Source organism: Schistocerca cancellata, chromosome 3, assembly GCF_023864275.1.
Source record: "Schistocerca cancellata isolate TAMUIC-IGC-003103 chromosome 3, iqSchCanc2.1, whole genome shotgun sequence".
In the NCBI taxonomy this organism is placed as follows: Eukaryota; Metazoa; Arthropoda; class Insecta; order Orthoptera; family Acrididae; genus Schistocerca; species Schistocerca cancellata.
In genome coordinates, this window is record NC_064628.1 from 715,400,677 (window position 1) to 715,419,117 (window position 18,441).

The window sequence follows — 18,441 nt, forward strand, 5'->3', positions numbered from 1 at the left end:
ATATGAACTGTGTAATCTGTAAACAAAGCAAAGTTCACCCTGATCTGACAATCGAAGGAATGCCAATGGTGGTAACCTGAAGTTCCAAGTCCCCAGCAGGTTCGGTATCTGCATAGAGGCTAGACTTAATTCATTATGCACACACAGTGTTCTGTACTAGACTGAGCTGCAGCTGCTTGCGTAACCCATTGTTGTGAGCAATTGAGTCCAAGTGACACACTATCTTTGCCTCTGGTGGCACTGCTCATTGCTGAACTGTAATGCCTCCAAGCCACTATCAATATCATCCACTGGCTGGGAGATTAAATCCCTTCCCTCTGAAATCTGCACCTAGGGCTGTAAATGTCATGGTCTTTGCCACTGTTAGTGGAGGAGGGAGGGGGGGCAAATGTAGTGGGAGAATTCTTTGTTGACAGATCTAGAGCCATCAGCTCAGTGGTGACCCCATCAGGAGGCCTGATCGAGCACAGCACGAATGGTGGAGACACTGGCATCCCCATGCCAGTATTCTGTTCCATTGCCACCAACGTGAAGGGAGGTTGAGACGGAGTGCGTGTGTGTGCGCACCCTGACAAAGGTATCCCATGCCTAGGTGCTGTCCCCTCAGGTGCTCAGCATTCGTTTGCTGAGTATGGGTTGGCGACCCCAAGGTTCATCAGCTGGAGACTGGTAAGCGCTACCATCCCTCTGTCACTGTAAGCTCTGGGCAAGCTCTAGCGACCACCATGCGGTGCAGTAGTGGAATGTTGTGTGTTTCGGAGAGCAGGAGCCTTGGCTTCACTGCCTGGAGTGTGAGGAAGGTACACATCTCTATAAAAAAAAATCCCTCAGTGTCAAGGTGCATTACATGCTGATGAGGTGAATGGCTGTTGATGTAAAACAGTGTGTAGTGAACACCCTCTGGGGCACCTGCCACCCTCCATTTGTATATAAGGCTTGCTCAGGCATGCAGGGCTCTGCCTGGGTCAATGGCTGTTTCCCTAGTGTCTCGTGGAATGGTCTCGTCAAACTATTACTCCTGATGGAATGGGTATACTGTTATGTAGTACTGATACCCACTCATCAAGGAGAGCTCGGTTGGTCAGTCCTCCCAAAAAGTAGTCTCAGGGCATTAGTGTGCCATAACACTTTCATTGTGATCAAGCAAACAGGGGGAACCTTTGAGAAGGTCTCCCCTTTTTATATTCACAAGGCATTGGAATGTGTGAACTGCTCTAGGGATCACCCAGTGTGGAGCAGAAATTGTGGTTTACAATGAGGAAAGGAAAATTCAGAGGTTGAAAGTAAAGAGACGCATACCCTTTGGTGAAGCTAAGAAAGCTTGCAAAGCAATGCAACCTCTGGTTTTTTGTACTTCTTTTCCACCTTCCCTTAAAACGCCTATCGCCAAGTGTGACACCTCCACACATACTCAGACCACAGATTAAAGTACGATCACATGCACTTTTCTGTGCACTTGTGGGGGGGAAATGCTCCACTTGAAACAGAAGTCATTCAGGAACCCTCAGCAACGGCCTTACCACCTAAGCCACATACCACTGCCCACCATCAGAAGCCAACTAAGCCGTCCCCGTAACCCAAGCAACCACAAAATGTCCTTCAAATAGTATTTCCAGGTCCAAAAAAGTGGTAGTTATTTGTTCAGATGGGCGAGCTCTCTCCCTCTCTGATGGGGACTATGCTCTTGAGGGTATGGACTTCCGATCGGAGAAACCTGAGGGTCGGGAAATGGCTAAATTTCCCCCTGACCTCCCTGGTAAGTCACCACCGCTGAGGGAGAAAGACGTGAACAACCTCCGCTGAACAACGGGTGCCACAGGGACTTCTGTGTTACAGTGGAATCTAAATGGATGTTGTTCACATTTGGAAGAATTACAGCTCCTGGTCCAGGAGAAACCATTCTGGGTCTGCTTACAAGAAATGTATCTTAAAAGTCACTGACACACCTGCATTATGGGTTTACAACCCATACAGGAAGGATGATACAACTAGCTAAAGGTGGTGTGGCTGTTTTCATTGATGATAGAGGTTACTCCTCTCCTGTCCCTCTTACCAAGAGCATACAAGTGGTTTCCATGAAAGTTCTAGCACACTATTTATCATAGTGTATTCCTTGTATCTTCCACCTTATGATGCTTTGGATGCAGATGCACTTACAGAACTCTCCCGGGCACTCCCACACCCATGCCTCCACGTGGGGGACTTCAGTGCACACAATGTGCTGTGGGGCTCGGCTACCGCTTGCTCCAGGGGTCAGATAATTGAGCGAGTTGTCTATTCTGAGAATATCTGCCTTCTGAATGCAGGTCAGATGACACTTTTCCACAGCTACAGGGTCTTTTTCAGCCACTGACCTTAGTTTTTGTTCCCCAGCCATTGTACACTCAGTTCAGTGGGAAGTGGCTACAGATTTACATTCTAAAGACCACTTCTCAGTGAGGATCTGTCTGCCGATTAGGATGGTGGCTGATAGGAGACCACACGGATGGATCATACAAAGGGCAAATTGGATGCAGTACAGTCGGCGGTCGCAATCAGGGTCAGACGAGCAGCTCTGTGGAACTTCAAACAGGAGACCTTGACGCCTTCAGATCTGCGAGAGCACATGTGAGGAAAGTGATAAAAGAACAGAAGAGGGCTTCCTGGAAGGAATTCATGACTTCCATTAATTGGTCCACTTCCACTGCAAAAGTTTGGGAATCAATAAGACGGATTTCAGGGAACAGCTGGACACATCCCTGTATGGACTTGCCAAGTAATGGCTTCTTGGTGGACATGGCAGAAGACGTGGCTCAGGTTTTAGCTGAACACTTCTTTACTGTTATTATGTCATCCAGACAAGCTCCTGCTTTTCAGGTGTTCCTTAGGACTGCAGAGATGAGGAAGCTCAGTTTCTTCTCGCATAATGAGGGAGTCTAAAACTTTCCATTCTCCATGTGGGAACTGGAATAAGCTTTGTCTGCAGTCAGACACACTCCTCCAGGACCTGATGACTCATTATGCCATGCTTCATCATCTGTACCCAGAAGCGAAAGGACAGCTCCTCTCTTGTTTCAGTTGAATCTGGTTTGATAGACAGTACTCCACAACTTGGAAGGAGGCAATAAAAATAATTCCAGTCTGGAAACCAGGCAAGGACCATAGTACCCCTAACAGTTACTGAAGTGTAGCCCTTACCAGTTGTATGGTTAAGACTCTTGGAACACGAGCTCAATCTCCATCTCATCTGGCTGCTCAAATACTAAGGTTACCTGAGATACTACCATTCCACCCTAGACAGCTTAATTCTGCTAAAGACGGCAAACAAGGAGTCCTTCTTATGCCAGAACCTTTCCTTTGTGTGTTTTTTGACCTTCAAAAAGCATATAAACTACTTCATGCATGGCGACTACTCAGATGCGTGCCACTTCTTATCCAATCCTTTCTTGACGACCGGCATTTTCAATATTGCGTTGGCAATGCCTTGTCTGTCTGCTATGTTAAAGACAATGGGGTCCCCCCTCAAGGCAATGTCCTCAATAACACATTGTTTGCCTTCGCTATCAATGGCATTTCCTCAGCAGTCAAAAGCCATGTGAAATGTACTTTGTTTCTGGACGATTTCACAATCTTCTACTCTTCGTCTGATATTATAACAATGACGAGGCAGCTACAGCTGACGATTAGGAGGCTCGAAATCTGGGCCAGGACAACTGGTTTTCGGTTCTCACCTGAGAAGACTACATGTGTCAATTTTAACTGTGCTCATCAAAGTTTTAACCAACCAGTGCTCGCAGTGGGGGACTATACTTTACCTTTCAAGAAACTGTGCGCTTTTTGGGTTTATTATTTGACTCTAAATTAACTTGGCTCCCACACCTGAAAGATTCGTGAACAAAGGGCTTCCAGTCATTGAATATTTTAAAATGCCTGGAAAATCATGGAGAGCTGACAAGTTCCACCTCCTGCAGTTTTATGTAGGCCATTTGTTCGATCGTGTTTAGTTTATGGCAGCATGGTCTATGGATCAGCCTGTATTTCCTACTTCAAGATGTTAGACGCTGTCCATCATGAGGACATTCAAATATCAAATGGGGGCCTTTCGGACCAGCCCAGTATAGAGTCTGTATGCAGAGGCTGGTGAACCACCACTCTGGATTTGGCACTGTATCCTTTTGGCTCGACAGGCTCTGAAAATCTCAGCGTCATCTCAGTCACTGGCATTCAGTGCAGTGGCCCAACCCACCTCTGAACGGCTGTTCAGAAATCGACCCCATGCGACCAAGCTATTTGGAATACATGCTGCAGCCTATCTCAAGAATCTGGATCTATCAGGCATCAAACTACACAGCCAGGGATGGAATGCATTGCTGCCTTAGTGTCTTTGGAGGCCGAAAGTGGTTTTAAGCTTGACACAGTACAAGAAAACTTATACTCCAGATTACGTTCTTAGAACTTTGTTTTCATCCACTTTAAATATGTACCACAGTCTAATCGTTGGTTATACAGATCCTGGCAAGAGAATGTCCTTGGTTGTCCTGCTGTTTTCCCTGATAGGGTTTTAAAGGGTGTCTTCCTGAACAATTTACAAATTATGATGCAGAAATATATGGCATTCTGATGGCACTGGAGAGGATTCACCGACATCACCAGACAAGATTTCTCGTCTGTTCCGACTCGCTTAGTGCACTGCCAAACACTTCACCAAATGTATCCAGTAGACCAGATGATTGATCTCATCCATGACTCCTTACAGTGGCTCCAGCACTATGACAAGGAGGTGATGTTTTTCTGGGTACCTGGCCACATCAGGATACAAGGAAGTGACAAAGCTGACAAAGCCACAAGGAAGCATGTTGGGGTGGCGTTGTTGGTCTATGTCACATCCCATTGCGCGCCATCGTCTCATTTTCTGACAGACGCATCTTGCATCAGTAGGAGACTGAATGGTTACAGATGACAGGAAACAAACTGCAATCTCTCAAATTGACCACAGAGGCATGGCAGACTTCATGTCAGCCTCACCGCCAGAAGGAGATACTGCTTACCAGACTGCACATTGGACATAGCCTTTTAACACATGGCTTCCTCCATTGGTGGGAGAATCCACCACTTGGTGAAGTTTGTGGCATGCCAATCTCAGTTCAGCAAATTGTGGCAACATGTCCTGCATACTGATATTAGGGCAGCCCTCAGTCTCGATGGAGATCTGCCCACCATATTCGCAGATACTGATTCCAGTGTTACAATACTGGTGAAGATTTTTGAACAGCCAGGCCTCATCCCTAAATTGGTGTGGAATGGAGGCATACTTTAATACATTATAACCTGCTCTGCGTGTGGGGACAGCCTTCATCCCCACCCATGATACTGGCATGCTGTCTTTTCATCTGGGTGTTGATGACCATGATGTTGAGTGCCCCTCACTTAAAATAGTCATCATCATCAATTCAGCTTCCTTAATCGAGCATCTCATGTAGCAATCACAATAACTAGATAAGAGATATTGGGATGCTCGTGGAGTTGTGTTGACACTAATTATTCCCTGACGCATACTGGTTTGTAATAGGACTGAAAATTGCTATTATTCGTACAGAATACCACCCCCCCCCCCCCCCCCACTATAGACTGCACAGTGACTAGCAAAGCGTATGTGCAGTTACAGAAGCCATTCCACACTGAACCTCTGCTTCCAATCTGACCATCTCCAATCCCAATGAAATGTTCACAGATGTTTCCTACAGAATAAAACTAAGATGTGCTAGATTAGAGTGCAAAATATAAGTATTCATGGCTTTATGAGGCTTTCAGTAGAGGGCTGCAAAATGTGAGAGGCCTGTGACGGAGCCAAATGTAAGATGCTATTAGCACTTCAAAGGAGATATTAGGACCTGTTGAGTTTTAAACCACAGCAGTTGTATATGAGTGTTGCCAATTTATTAATATGTAAATATGCCATTTAAATTTTTGCTTCAGATTTGTACATAATGTATTGATGTCATATTATTATACAGTGCTGGTGCTATTTTTTTTATTTTTTCTTTCATTAAAAATTTTTTTATATACGTTTTGCAGTAGAAGAGGTTTGTTTTGTTTTGGGGACTCGCCAAATAATGTTAAAAAGTGAACTTGAAAACACTGCTATCAAACATTCACAAACCATCATTCAACTAGTACATTTTTTGTATAAGAAACCTAAAAATCTGGCTGTGAAGTAAAGGTTTTGCAAAAGTTTGTTATTGCACATAACCATCCACTTAAAACATTTTCATTCCAGTTAAATTTGTTATCCTCGAAGGAAGCTAAAACCTGTACCATTTAAATATAAATAATACTCACCATATAGCGGAGATGCTGAGCCACGATAGTCACAATAAAAAGATTCACACAATCATAGCTTCCGGCCATTAAGGCCTTTGTCAGCAGGACACGGACACGGACACGAACACTCATGCAAGCACAACTTGCACACACATCTGCAGTCTCCGAGAGCTGAAACTATACTGTGAGCAGCAGCATCAGTGCATGATAGGAGTGGCGACTGGGTGGGGATAAGGAGGAGGCGGGGAGGGGGAGGGATAGTATGGCGGGAGTGGTGGACACTGAAGTGTTGCAGTTTAGACGGAATGTAGGAGAGAAGGTGCAGAGGGGGAGGGGGTAAGTAGTGGAAAGGAGAGAAGTAAAAATAAAAATAAAAGAAATTAAGACTGTGTGTGGCAGTGAAATGACAGCTGTGTAGTGCTGGAATGGGAACAGGGAGGGGGCTGGATGGGTGAGGACAGTGACTAATGAAGGTTGAGGCCAGGAGGGTTACGGGAATGTAGGATGTATTGCAGGGAAAGTTCCCACCTGTGCAATTCGGAAAAGCTGGTGTTAGTGGGAAGGATCCATATGCCACAGGCTGTCAAGCAGTCATTGAGATGAGGGGTATCATGTTTGGCAGTGTGTTCAGCAACAGGGTGGTCCACTTGTTTTTTGGCCACAGTTTGTCGGTGGCCGTTCATGTGGACAGACAGCTTGTTGGTTGTCATGCCTACATAGAATGCAGCACAGTGGTTGCAGCTTAGCTTGTGGATCACATGACTGGTTTTACAGGTAGCCTTGCCTTTGATGTGATAGGTAATATTAGTGACTGGACTGGAGTAGGTGGTGGTAGGAAGATGTATGGGACATGTCTTGCATCTAGGTCTATTACAGGGGTATGAGCCATGAGGTAAGGGATTGGGAGCAGGGGTTGTGTAAGGATGGGCGAGTATATTGTGTAGGTTCGGTGGACAGCAGAATACCACAGTAGGACAGGTGGGAAGGATAGTGGGTAGGACTTTACTCATTTCAGGGCACAAGAGGTAATCGAAACCCTGGCAGAGAATGTAATTCTTGTGAACAGAGCGAGTGTAGCCTCCACAACTCTCACTCCGCTTTCATACCCCAGCAACATATGTGACTTTTCTCCCAAGTGTTCTATTGGTTGCTGCCAACGTGCAGCTTGTCAGCCACCTTAACATGAAATAACCACTTTTAGCATAAAATACGGGCTAACTCTGCCGCATAAAGCCATGGGGAAGTGTATCATGCATGGATGGTAGCACCAAAAAGAAAGAAAATTTTGAAGTATTAACAACTTGTCAATAAATTAATCTTATTATTGGTGGTGGTGCTGGTGGTTTTTCCCCCTTTTTGACACCATTTAGCTCAAAAATTGTGAATGACATAGCCTTCAAATTTTAACAATATGAAGAGCATGGACTGCTACCATTCTAAATTTTAAATCGTCTTAAATTTGCCTAAAATTTTCATAGCGCTTCCGTGACATTCATTCAGGACCTACTAAAAGGTTGAATTTTTGTATCTTGGACTCCAATGTTACGCAATTTAGTGTTATTCTATAGAGAACATCTGTGGAAAATTTCATTCAATTTTGGAGATGATTGGGTAGGGGTGACTTAAAACGGGTCAATATAATGTGGAATGACCCAATTACAAAAAATATGTGGCGATGTCTATGCCAGAGATAAATTCCAGCACATTATTTAGCATTTGCTAACACTTGTAATGTTTTTTCAGCACTATTAAAAATAAAGACTGTGGCTAACAATTAGAGCAAAGAGTTGACACATTAATGATCTTGACCTCACAGATAATATTTGTCGGAGCTGTTGTGAAAGAGTGAAGCTACAACAGTCACGAACATGTGATGGACCTTCGGTTCCCTTTTGCACCAGAACTGAACTTCTGAATTCAAACTGCTAGGTCTGTGGCACAAACACTTGGAAGTCCAGCTCTCTTGGACGACTATCCTCCAACAAAGTGACCATATACATTTGTGCAAGGATGTTTATGTTGCAATAAAAAGAAGAAAAATATATCTTGGATGCAAGGGTCAGTCCCTTAGTTTTGAAAATGGCTGAATTTTTAGTATGGATGGATAAAAAAATACTCATAAAGTGGCAGCAGGAGAAAACACACATAAAAGGTATGGAAATGCACAAGCTTTCAGAGCCAGTGGCTCCTCCTGCTCCTGGCAGAATGGTCGAAGGTATAGGAAGATGGATAAAGGAAAAGGACTGGTGAGGTTTAGGAAATAGGCGAAATTACGGTAAAGTTGCCCAACACCCTTGGTTTAGGGAGACTTGGTGGATGAGATGCAAAGGAAACACTCATTGTTGGTGCCTGCACATGGTGATATTTGGCAACCTAGGATTAATAGGTGAAATATAATCATGACAGAGTCTACTGAAAAAAAAAAAAGTGCTAGTCAGTCAGAGCAGAAAGCTGGGTGTGTTAATACATGGTATACAGGTGGTGGGTGGGGGTGGGGGGAATGACATAGATAAGTTGCAAAATAAAAGTGAGTGAATAAAAGGAATACTTACTATATATACTAAAAATAATTGCTGTGAGCACAGAATGTAACCTAAATTAGGCCAGGTGGGTGGCAAGAGCCAAGCACATGTTGTAATGCCAGTTCCCAGATGTTGAGTTCTGAGAAACTGGTCTCAGGAGGGAGAATCCAGATCACACAGATGGTGAAATAGGGAATAGGCACCGAGGTCTCAACTGCCATGTTATAGAACATGCTCTGTACCAGGATATTGTTTGTTACAAGTATGCACCCTCCATCTATGCCCAGACATCCTGACTCGTAACTTGGTGGTAGTCGTACATCATAAGTGTAAGAGCCGTAGGGTAGGGTAGCAGGAGCATACATTATTATGTAGATATGGGAGGGGGGAAGCTATTCTAGGTGTGGTGGGCAAATGTGGTCCTCATTGCAAGGCACACAAGTTTAGGAAGTCACAATCTTGTCAAAATAACTGATCAATGCTTGGAAGTCTCTTGGGCATGCAGCTGGATTAATTGATCATTGTAGAACAAATTTTCGATGGCATAATGAGCCATCATCTGGTTACTCCTGCTGACTGATATCCTCGACCAGCTGGTGCAATATATATACCAGTTGTCTCGCCCATCCACTGATGCCCTGTATGGACTGTGCGATGTGCTGACTGCAGTTATGGGGGTAGCTTGCGCTTGTGATTAGAGTGGCAGTCCCCAATCTGTGCTCTGTCTTTTCCGTGCTCAGTGTTCCGTTTCCACTGTGTTTGGAGAATTTTCAGTGTCAGAGCCCATGCTTGACTAAGTTGAAATCCATTGTCCTTGTTGACAAGTTTCTCATGTAGCAGGGTTTTGATAGCCTCCTTGTATACACAGTCCCAATAGTGGACTGAGCAAGGTGGCACAGTGGTTAGCACACTGGACATGAATTCAAGAGAATGATGATTCAAACTTGTCCCTGGCCATCCTGATATAGGTTTTCCATGATTTCTCTAAATTGCTTCAGGCAATGGTTCCTTTGAAATGACACAGCCAACTTCTTTCCCCACCCTTCCCTAATCCAATGGGACCAATGACCTCACTGTTTGGTCCCCTCTGACGAAACAACCATCCAACCAACCCAATAGTGGGATGTGTTTTGCATAATTTTTGTGTCTTTATATAATTTTGTGGTTAGTTTCAAAGCAGTGTTCAGCAGTTGCGGATTTTGTCTGCTACTGGAAATTGGTGTGCTGTTTGTGTTCCATGCACCTTTCTTCAGTTGTGCAAATGGCTTGTCCGGTGTATGCTTTCCCACACTTGCATGGCATGTAATACACTCCAGGTTTCTGGAGTCCGAGATCATCTCTTACTACCCCTAAAAGGGATTTGGTCTTAACTGGTGGCTGGTACACACATTTGATATTTTGTTGTCATAAAATTCTGCCAGTTTTTCCAGATACATTCTTTGTATGGGATGTAGGCTGTCTTTTTCAGTTGGCCTTCATCTGTATTGGCAGTGATGTGGTCTGTTGCTTGAAGGCGCATCAAATTTGGCTGTCGCTGAAGCCATTTTTTCTGGAACATGTCCATGAGGTGGTCTAGTATAAGTTTCTAACTTTCCTCATTGGAAATCTGTAGCTCTGTGGACCAGTGTGTTTAGCAATCCTTCCCTTTGTGATGGGTGATGACAGCTAGAAGCATGAAATTACTGGTCCACATGAATCCTCTTCGGACAGAAAAACTGTGTCCCCATGTTCCATCCAGTTTTCTCCATACCAGAACATCGAAGAATGGCAGTGGACTGTTTTGCTTGACCTCCGTGGTGAATTGAGTTTGATTGTGGATAGAAGTCAGTGCAAGAAAACTTGAAGAAAACTTTCTGTGAGGTCAAACATATCTGTAAAAGTATTCGGTTTTAATGGTGCTGACTCTAGTGCCTTGTCCTCAGTCTACCATGTACATAATGTATGTATTGGCCACAACAGGTGACATAGGACTACCCATAGGTGGACCATCAGTCTGTTCATAGTAATGTTTTGTCAAAAAGAAATGACTTTGGCGTGATCAAAAAAATAAAAAGTTTGGTGAATGAAGGCCAAATTTCTTTTCAGTCCCCTCCAGCAATTTCTTGACTGGAACACAGATGAAAAGTGACACAACATCAAAATTGACCATTAAATCTGATCTGGCCAATATTAGTACCCATAGACATTCTATGAAAAGAACCACGTTCTTGACACGGTGCTCATATTTGCCAACCAATGGATACAAAACTAATGTCTAGTGTTTCACAAGCCGGTACATTGGCACTCCTATTGTACACACTTTTGCTCTCTTTATTTACCTTTGGAAGCCTATAAAACCTAGGTGGTGCGGCAGCAAGTAGTACTCTGAAGAAATTCATTTGTCTTGCACTGCTGTATCCAGCTTGTTGGATCTGTGATCATCATCTTGTAAGCCGCATCGTTCTAAGAGTTTGTACATTTTCTCTTTGTATTCTGTAACCGTTAATAAGATTATTGAACATCTTCAAAGTACTTTCACAGAAGAGACAGCAGAGAAACTTTGTCCATGTGCTGCTGCACTCCCTCTTCCATCGTGTGGGCCAACCTCCGATAGCTCTCTGGGACCAAAGTCCGTTCCACAATTTCCAGCCTGACAGTAGCAGGTGATGTCATAGTGAATCCTACTGCTATCTCCAACACCTTGGGCAGTATTTTGTGGAGATTTCGAGCTCCATCTACTATCACCCTGCCTTCCTCCATCAGAATTGAAAGGAGGCGGCTCAGATGATACCCTTCTCCTCTCGGAATCCTGAATGCTACCATGCCGCCTTTACTATGAGGGAACTTAACTTCACGTCACTTTCATAATGTGTGAACCCTTCACCATCTTGGTGTCATGCAGCAGCCTGTGTTCACCTTGGACTTCATTCACTTCCTAAGGACACTACTCCAGACTCGCTCTATCATCATAAATTTCTTGACCTGCACACAAAACTTGGTGATAGTACCTTTGTGTACACTGATATCTCACGGACTGTCTGTGGTGGGTGTCGGGTGTGGCTTTGTTATTGGCACAGACGATTTTTTGGTATCAGTGTCTGGAACACGGTGCAATATTTACAGTGCAGCTCTTTGCCCCATATCAAGCCACATAGTACATCTGGTGACACAGGTTTTTTTCAGTTGTCATCTCCTCAGACACTTAGTACCCTTCAGAGCCTCTGTGTGCTGTACACTGTCCATCCCTTAGTGCAATGGGTCCAGGAAAGCTTTCACTTGCTCACTCTTGATGGAGCCACTGCAATGTTTATGTGGGTCCCTGGTCACATCGGTCTGATGGGAAACGAGGCTGCTGAGATTCCTGCCAAGGCTGCAGTCTTCCTACCTCTGCCCATTAGCTCTCCCATTCCTTCCATTGATCTCTTTGTTGCCATATGTCAGCAGGTGGTGTCACTTCGGGATCACCACTGGTCTTCTCTTCATGTGAGCAAGCTTTGGGGAGTTAAACCTCTCCCAGCAACTTGGCCAACCTTCTCTCGGGCCTCTTGCCATTAGGAGATGATCATTTTAGCTAGATTGTGTAGTGGGCACTGTCATTCTAGCCATTGCCATTTGTTAGGTGGTGGTCCCCCACCACTTTGTGCTCATCGTTGTCAACCTTTGACGGTTCACCATTTCCAGACAGAATGCCCACTTACATTCTCATTCAAATTTTTCCACCTGAGTTATTGGCCGTTTTAGCAAATGATGTGCAAGCTTCCACTGCGTTTTACTTGTTATCCGTCATAGCAATATGGCAAAGGACATTTAATCTGTAGTTCAGGACCTCTGTTGTGTCTATGGTGTATTGTATGGCCTTCTGCAAGAAAAGGTCCCTGTTTTTAGCTGTCTTTCCTTCCATCGATTGGTCTTAATGTGTAATCGCTTTTAACTCCATTTTCGGGTATGACCCTAGTGTTATCGCATCCTAAAACAAAACAGACAAATCCTGTGCTGTGCACTTCAGTGGTTTGCATAGAACGCATGTAGAAGTAGGTATGACACTGTCTTCATTAAATCTATTTTTAGTACACATTTACCATAATGGATTATGATAGTCTGCTTGCATACATTTGCACCTGCTAGTATCCTGTTGCAGGACTGATGCCATAGTGCCTTTGTTGTTTGAAGAAGGCTGATGGCTCATGGTTCATTGCTTTCCACAAGGAGAACCAAGCCTGCTAGTGAAAAAAGTCAGTTGTAGTCATCATTGATTCCTTCCCACAAATTCAACATGCTCCATTAATTTATGATCAAATAAATATTCATAATGTGCTATGGATCCCTAGATGCTCCTGCCCCAAGATTGAACAATTAAGAATGTTATTTTGACTGCATTTGTCACCTGTTATATAGACATAGAACAACAAACCCTCTGTTACCTTCATTGGTTTTATTTTTATGCAGAAGTAGCAGGGATTCCATTCTGGAGTATGGTCCCCTTACGTCGTATTTTTACATGTGGTTTTATCTGTGTGATGTACAATAAAATTATATGTTCCTGTCATTGAAAGGTAAACAGTACTCAAACTGTATTGGTGTAACAGGAATGGAGCAAAGAAATAACTGGCATAAATTGCATTTGGTGCAAGTATAAAGGGTGTTTGGCGTGTTTCAATACAGATAAAATTAGCATTTTTCCCAGTACTTTTATTCTTACTGTCATAAATGTGGTGTTTTTAATAATTTTATCTGGAATCGCATGCAGAGAAAATTGGTTGGATGCAACCTCAATGGGTTGAATTGTCTATATGTGTACTGTGTTATTCAGCATAGTTTCATCATCATCATATATCAACCTTTGTAGTGCAAGAAAAATAATGGCAGCATTACACTTGTCCAGCAAGTCTACATTTGTCTTCTGCTGATCAAGAAATCATTTGAAGCTGATTTTGTTTGCCATAAGGTTTACAAATTACTTTACGCAATAAATCTGTTGACAGAAAATTATACATAGCTGACCAATCAGTACATGTCACACTAAAATACTGTAGTTAAAATGGGAATTATTGCTGTGGAACATTGTCAGTCACATTATTTATTGGTGGTAGGTAACTCATCAGCAAATGATACAAACTTGTGAGAAAATTAGAGACTCAGACAATCATCATAATCATTGTAAACATACTCTATAGTTTTGATTTGGATTCTGTTGCAGGTCTTGGGTGTCTTGCTTGTCATCCTGTCTTCAATGGATGGAGGCCTTGAAGCTGATTTTGCAGAGGCAAAACCTCAACGCCATTTCAATCGCGCTATGGCTATGCGAAGTTTGAAGATGGGCATCTCTCCTCGAGCGCTAAGAGCCAAGAGGTATGCAGGAAACTACCCTTGATTCAGTGCTTGTGAAGTTGTCGGATGTGTTGTATTACCTGCCAAATATATGTGTGTAGTACCTGTAAAAGCTCACCATTTAATTCTGATGTTTCAAACATTAGATAAATGCTGTTGAATGTATATTTTTTATAGAATTTGTTTTATTTGTGATGTAATTTATTTTATTTATTTGTTATAAAAGAACAACAGAAAAAAGTGTTTTTAAAACCCAAGTTTCTGTTTTGGTGCTTACATTAAAACTTTTATTTATTTTAGAATCAGATTAAATCTGAAATCGTGGTGTTGGTCTTTGACTTGCGATGAGCATGCCAGACGGAGGAGGAACTTCTGTTTCCTTTTAACTTTCTGTTTTACTTAGAAGCAGCAATTCAGAGAATTATTGTTACCATTGGTTGTGGTCGTGATGCACTGTTGTACCAGGAAAAGAAGATTCTGTCAATTTTTATTTTAAAGAAATAATAATTGGTCTTATTGTGTGACATAGTGCAATGCATTACTACTTCACATGCTGTTGATGTTCCCTAAAATGTGTTCAAATTTTTTAAATCTATCTGAGAGCAATAAGTAATTTGTCACCATTAATACTATATTTATTGTTATGTCTTTCATTAAACATTTTGATGATGTTTGTGTTGTCCTTTGTGTACTCATTTGCAGTTCCTATCATTTGTACACACAAACATTTGTAATTTGATTTAAAATTGTAATGTGGGTTTTGAGTGTAAGTAGAGGACATGCAGCAGAATTTAGTTCTAGTCATTTTTCTTCTTGTGTGGAAATGCTGTAAACACTTGTATAAGAAACAGTTCATATACTGAGGACTGAAACAGATGTTTCTTTATTATATGCAGTATTATAACTGTCCCAGACATATTTGTAATTGGTGTTTGTCATTTGAATCACTTGTTTTGACATTTGATTTTATGACCTTGTTTTTGAGAAATATTGTTTTGTTGTAAACTGTAGCCTTTATGCAGAGAAATGTTTATTTTATTATATACATTATAATTTTTGTATGAAATTCTGCACAAAATTTTTATTGTACAGGTATTCATCTGTAATCTTGTATATATTCTTGATAAATTGAGAAACTTTGATATCAGATCACCAAACAAGAATAAAAACACACAAATTGGTTCTTATTTATTGACATTAATATTTCTTGACATGTCACTAAGCTTTTGATGAGATTCCAAATCTTTAACTTTGTAATTTTGTTGGATAAATTGTTGTTTTCAGCTATAAGAGAATAAGCTCCCTTTCTGTGTTTACACTGTTTCTTGAATGCCATTTATAGTCATTGTTTGTCTGATTTTATTGTCTGCTATATGCACTCAGAGTGAGAAAAGTAGTTGCACCTAAAAGGAAGAGGATTGTAGAGATATGTGGAATGAATTGGCACTCTAGCTAACAACAATAGATCATATGAGACTGAATCTGTACCAAAAAGAAAATTTATTTGGGAAAACTATGAGAGAGAATTGCTAAACACTCCTTATCTTCAGGAGGCAAAATTGTTAGTACTGTGCTAATAGACACACCTCAGAGTACAAGAAATGATTCCAGCATGCTGAATTATTGGTTCCTTTTGCAAGAATTAAAGAGGGTAGGGGAGGTTAGAAAGTGTAGGCAGGCTACTCAAATGCCAGGATGAGAGGCGAGGGGAGACAGAGATCCAGCACCTGAGGCATAACTTGCATGTAGTAGTCAGTGGCTTAATGAACTCATAAAATCTAGCGTCTCCCTTACCTTTCCATACACATACCTTTAGTGTTCTTCCAACAGGACAGAACAACACTCATCCACATGATCTGTCTAATTGACAAATCAAACTAGCTATTTCTCCATCAACAATATGCAGGAATTGCACGCGAGTGTACGGTGTACATGGGATGGGATTATCAAAGTGGAATTATCAGGAAAATTGGAATACTATGTGAGAATGTGAAAACCACATCAGTACATTTTACCAAAAGATACTACTTTAGAGTGCACAACTTTTTAAATATTACATATAAAACTTTTTGGCAGATAATGCTTAAATATACATCATGTATTTTCTGTCCCGTCTGCCTCTATATATACTTTGCTGGAGACTGCAAGCCTGTTACAGACTGCAGTAAATGGTAAAAATGTAAACTGTTGGAGTAACACTATGGATAAGTTGTTTGAAAGGGGAAGGAGCCTATATTTTATGAGGTTGTTATCTCATTGAATGCTATGTGTGCAACGTAATAGCTGTGCCTCATTTATTTAAAATATTTACGCAGTTTACTGCAGTCTATAACATCGCAATCTCATGACAAAGCGGACTTGAAATGGACAGAAATCACATGATGCATATTGGGGCATCATTTGTTTGATTTCTGTCAGACTACAAAGTGAGGTTAAATTCCACCAAAGTGCTGACAACAAAATTATATAATGTGCATTTGAAGGCCATTTGTTGGGTTTATTGCAAAGTACAAAATTCGATGTGGATTGACTGAACGTATTGATATCAAACTGCAACTGATATCCCAACTGTGAGAGTCTACCAGTATAACGAATCAAATGGATGTGGTGCCCCACCATAGCCAAACAATAAACTGGATAAGTTCACTACACCCATAGGCATATAAACACTGAACTGCCAAAGCAGTCAACTGTCCTCAGGAAACAGCTAATTTTGACTGCTGCTGAGCTGGCAACGTCCCCAGTCGCCATGATCTGACATCACTGACATACACACAGTGAATCATGATGCAGGCTTTCTGAGTACAATGTAACACAAGTAGATTCACCTTTGAGAAAAGTGTGGTTTATCAATTCACACATCTCTAAAGTTGTCTCCTTTTAGAGAAATTCAGAATTTGTTGTTGTTGTTGTTGATGATGACACATTTTCATTCCAACACTTCTGATGATAACAGGCAGCAGTGTTTGTTGGTTTATCCACACATTTTCTGAGTGGGAACACTATTTCTTATTGAAAGAAGCTGCAGTAATGGGTGTTGATCAGCCAGCATACGTAAAGTTGTTTGTTCGAGATCGTCTTGACCCTTTATATTGCTAGTGTATATCTTGTTTGTCGATTATAACAGACAATTCTCATAGTGATACTATTGTGACCAGTATGAGGGCCACTGCGCCATTAGTATGCTGATTCTCTGAAAATAAAGATGCAGTCTCTGATAAAGCTGTTCAAATGTTTTAATTGAGTGTGTACTTTCTTCAAAGGCGGAGTGTATCAAAATTAATCATTGATTCATTCCTGCTGACTTTTTTGGTGCAAATACATTTTTTTGAAAAATGTTTATTGTGATTTCTTGTACTGATCATTAGTTCTGAAATGCTACTAATTAAGCATCATGTTAAACAATTAAATTTTTGGTGAACCATGAACATTCAGTATGAATTACTTGTGCAGATTGTTATGCTCAAAGTTTAATAAGTAAGGAAAAAGTATTATTCCAGTCTTACAAAGAACATTTTTTAGTGATGTATGATTCCAAAACGTTATCTTAAAGTGTGTTTAGAATGAAATTATTTCAGAGACTGTTGTTAAGTGAAGATTTTAATGATGTTGTTTTCATTTGTAACTATTCAAATATTTTCTACATTTTTTGGCTATTCAGTATTATGCTCCTTTTTTGATCCGAACCTTATCTTCACAAGGTCTGTAAGCTATTTTCTTGAATGAATAAAATATTGTTTCACCATTATGTGCAATATTCATTGAGGAATGCCTATGTTTTCAGAATAAACTTGTGTAAAAAAGGAAGTCAAACTGGAGGTCATGTTCATGTTTGAAAACTGACCCCTGTATTCCTAAGAGAAAACACACACACACACACACACACACACACACACACACACACACACACACAGAGAGAGAGAGAGAGAGAGAGAGAGAGAGAGAGAGAGAGAGAGAGAGCTGTTAATTATTTGATTTGAATATGGAAACAAAAATACAAATGGCCACCATATATAAAGCAGCCAACAAACTACTGTGTCCCTCTGAGTTTAGTTACACCATATGTCGAGCGCATCGTGGATCTCAAGTTTCAAGACAAAGTTCATATTTGGAGAACTGAAGTCCCAAGTTGAGAGCTGGTCAGCAGTTCCAGTCCTTGTCCATCCTAATCTCTAGACGCACATAATCAGTGTTGGTGGTGATGGTATAACGTTGTTTCACATTTGAGAATGAAGATCTTGACTATACTGGCCACTTCACAAGGTGGCACAAAACTCCAAAGCATATCATGGCCTGAAGGTAAGCTGTGCTG

General features: G+C 41.5%; 1 protein-coding gene across 2 annotated transcripts in view; it reads left to right on the forward strand.

Moving 5' to 3' along the window:
• Positions 1-17,851, forward strand: part of LOC126175718 (uncharacterized) — a 110,933-nt gene extending 93,082 nt beyond the window's left edge. Inside the window, exons 6-7 of one of the 2 annotated variants that reach the window (XM_049922651.1) lie at positions 13,999-14,150; positions 14,430-17,851. In XM_049922651.1, coding sequence (XP_049778608.1) covers positions 13,999-14,150; positions 14,430-14,532 — 255 coding nt within the window. In that variant the 3' untranslated portion in view covers positions 14,533-17,851. Of the gene's footprint in view, positions 1-13,998 lie in introns of both variants that reach the window. The other variant, XM_049922652.1, reaches the window with a different exon arrangement.
• Positions 17,852-18,441: the final 590 nt, after the last annotated feature.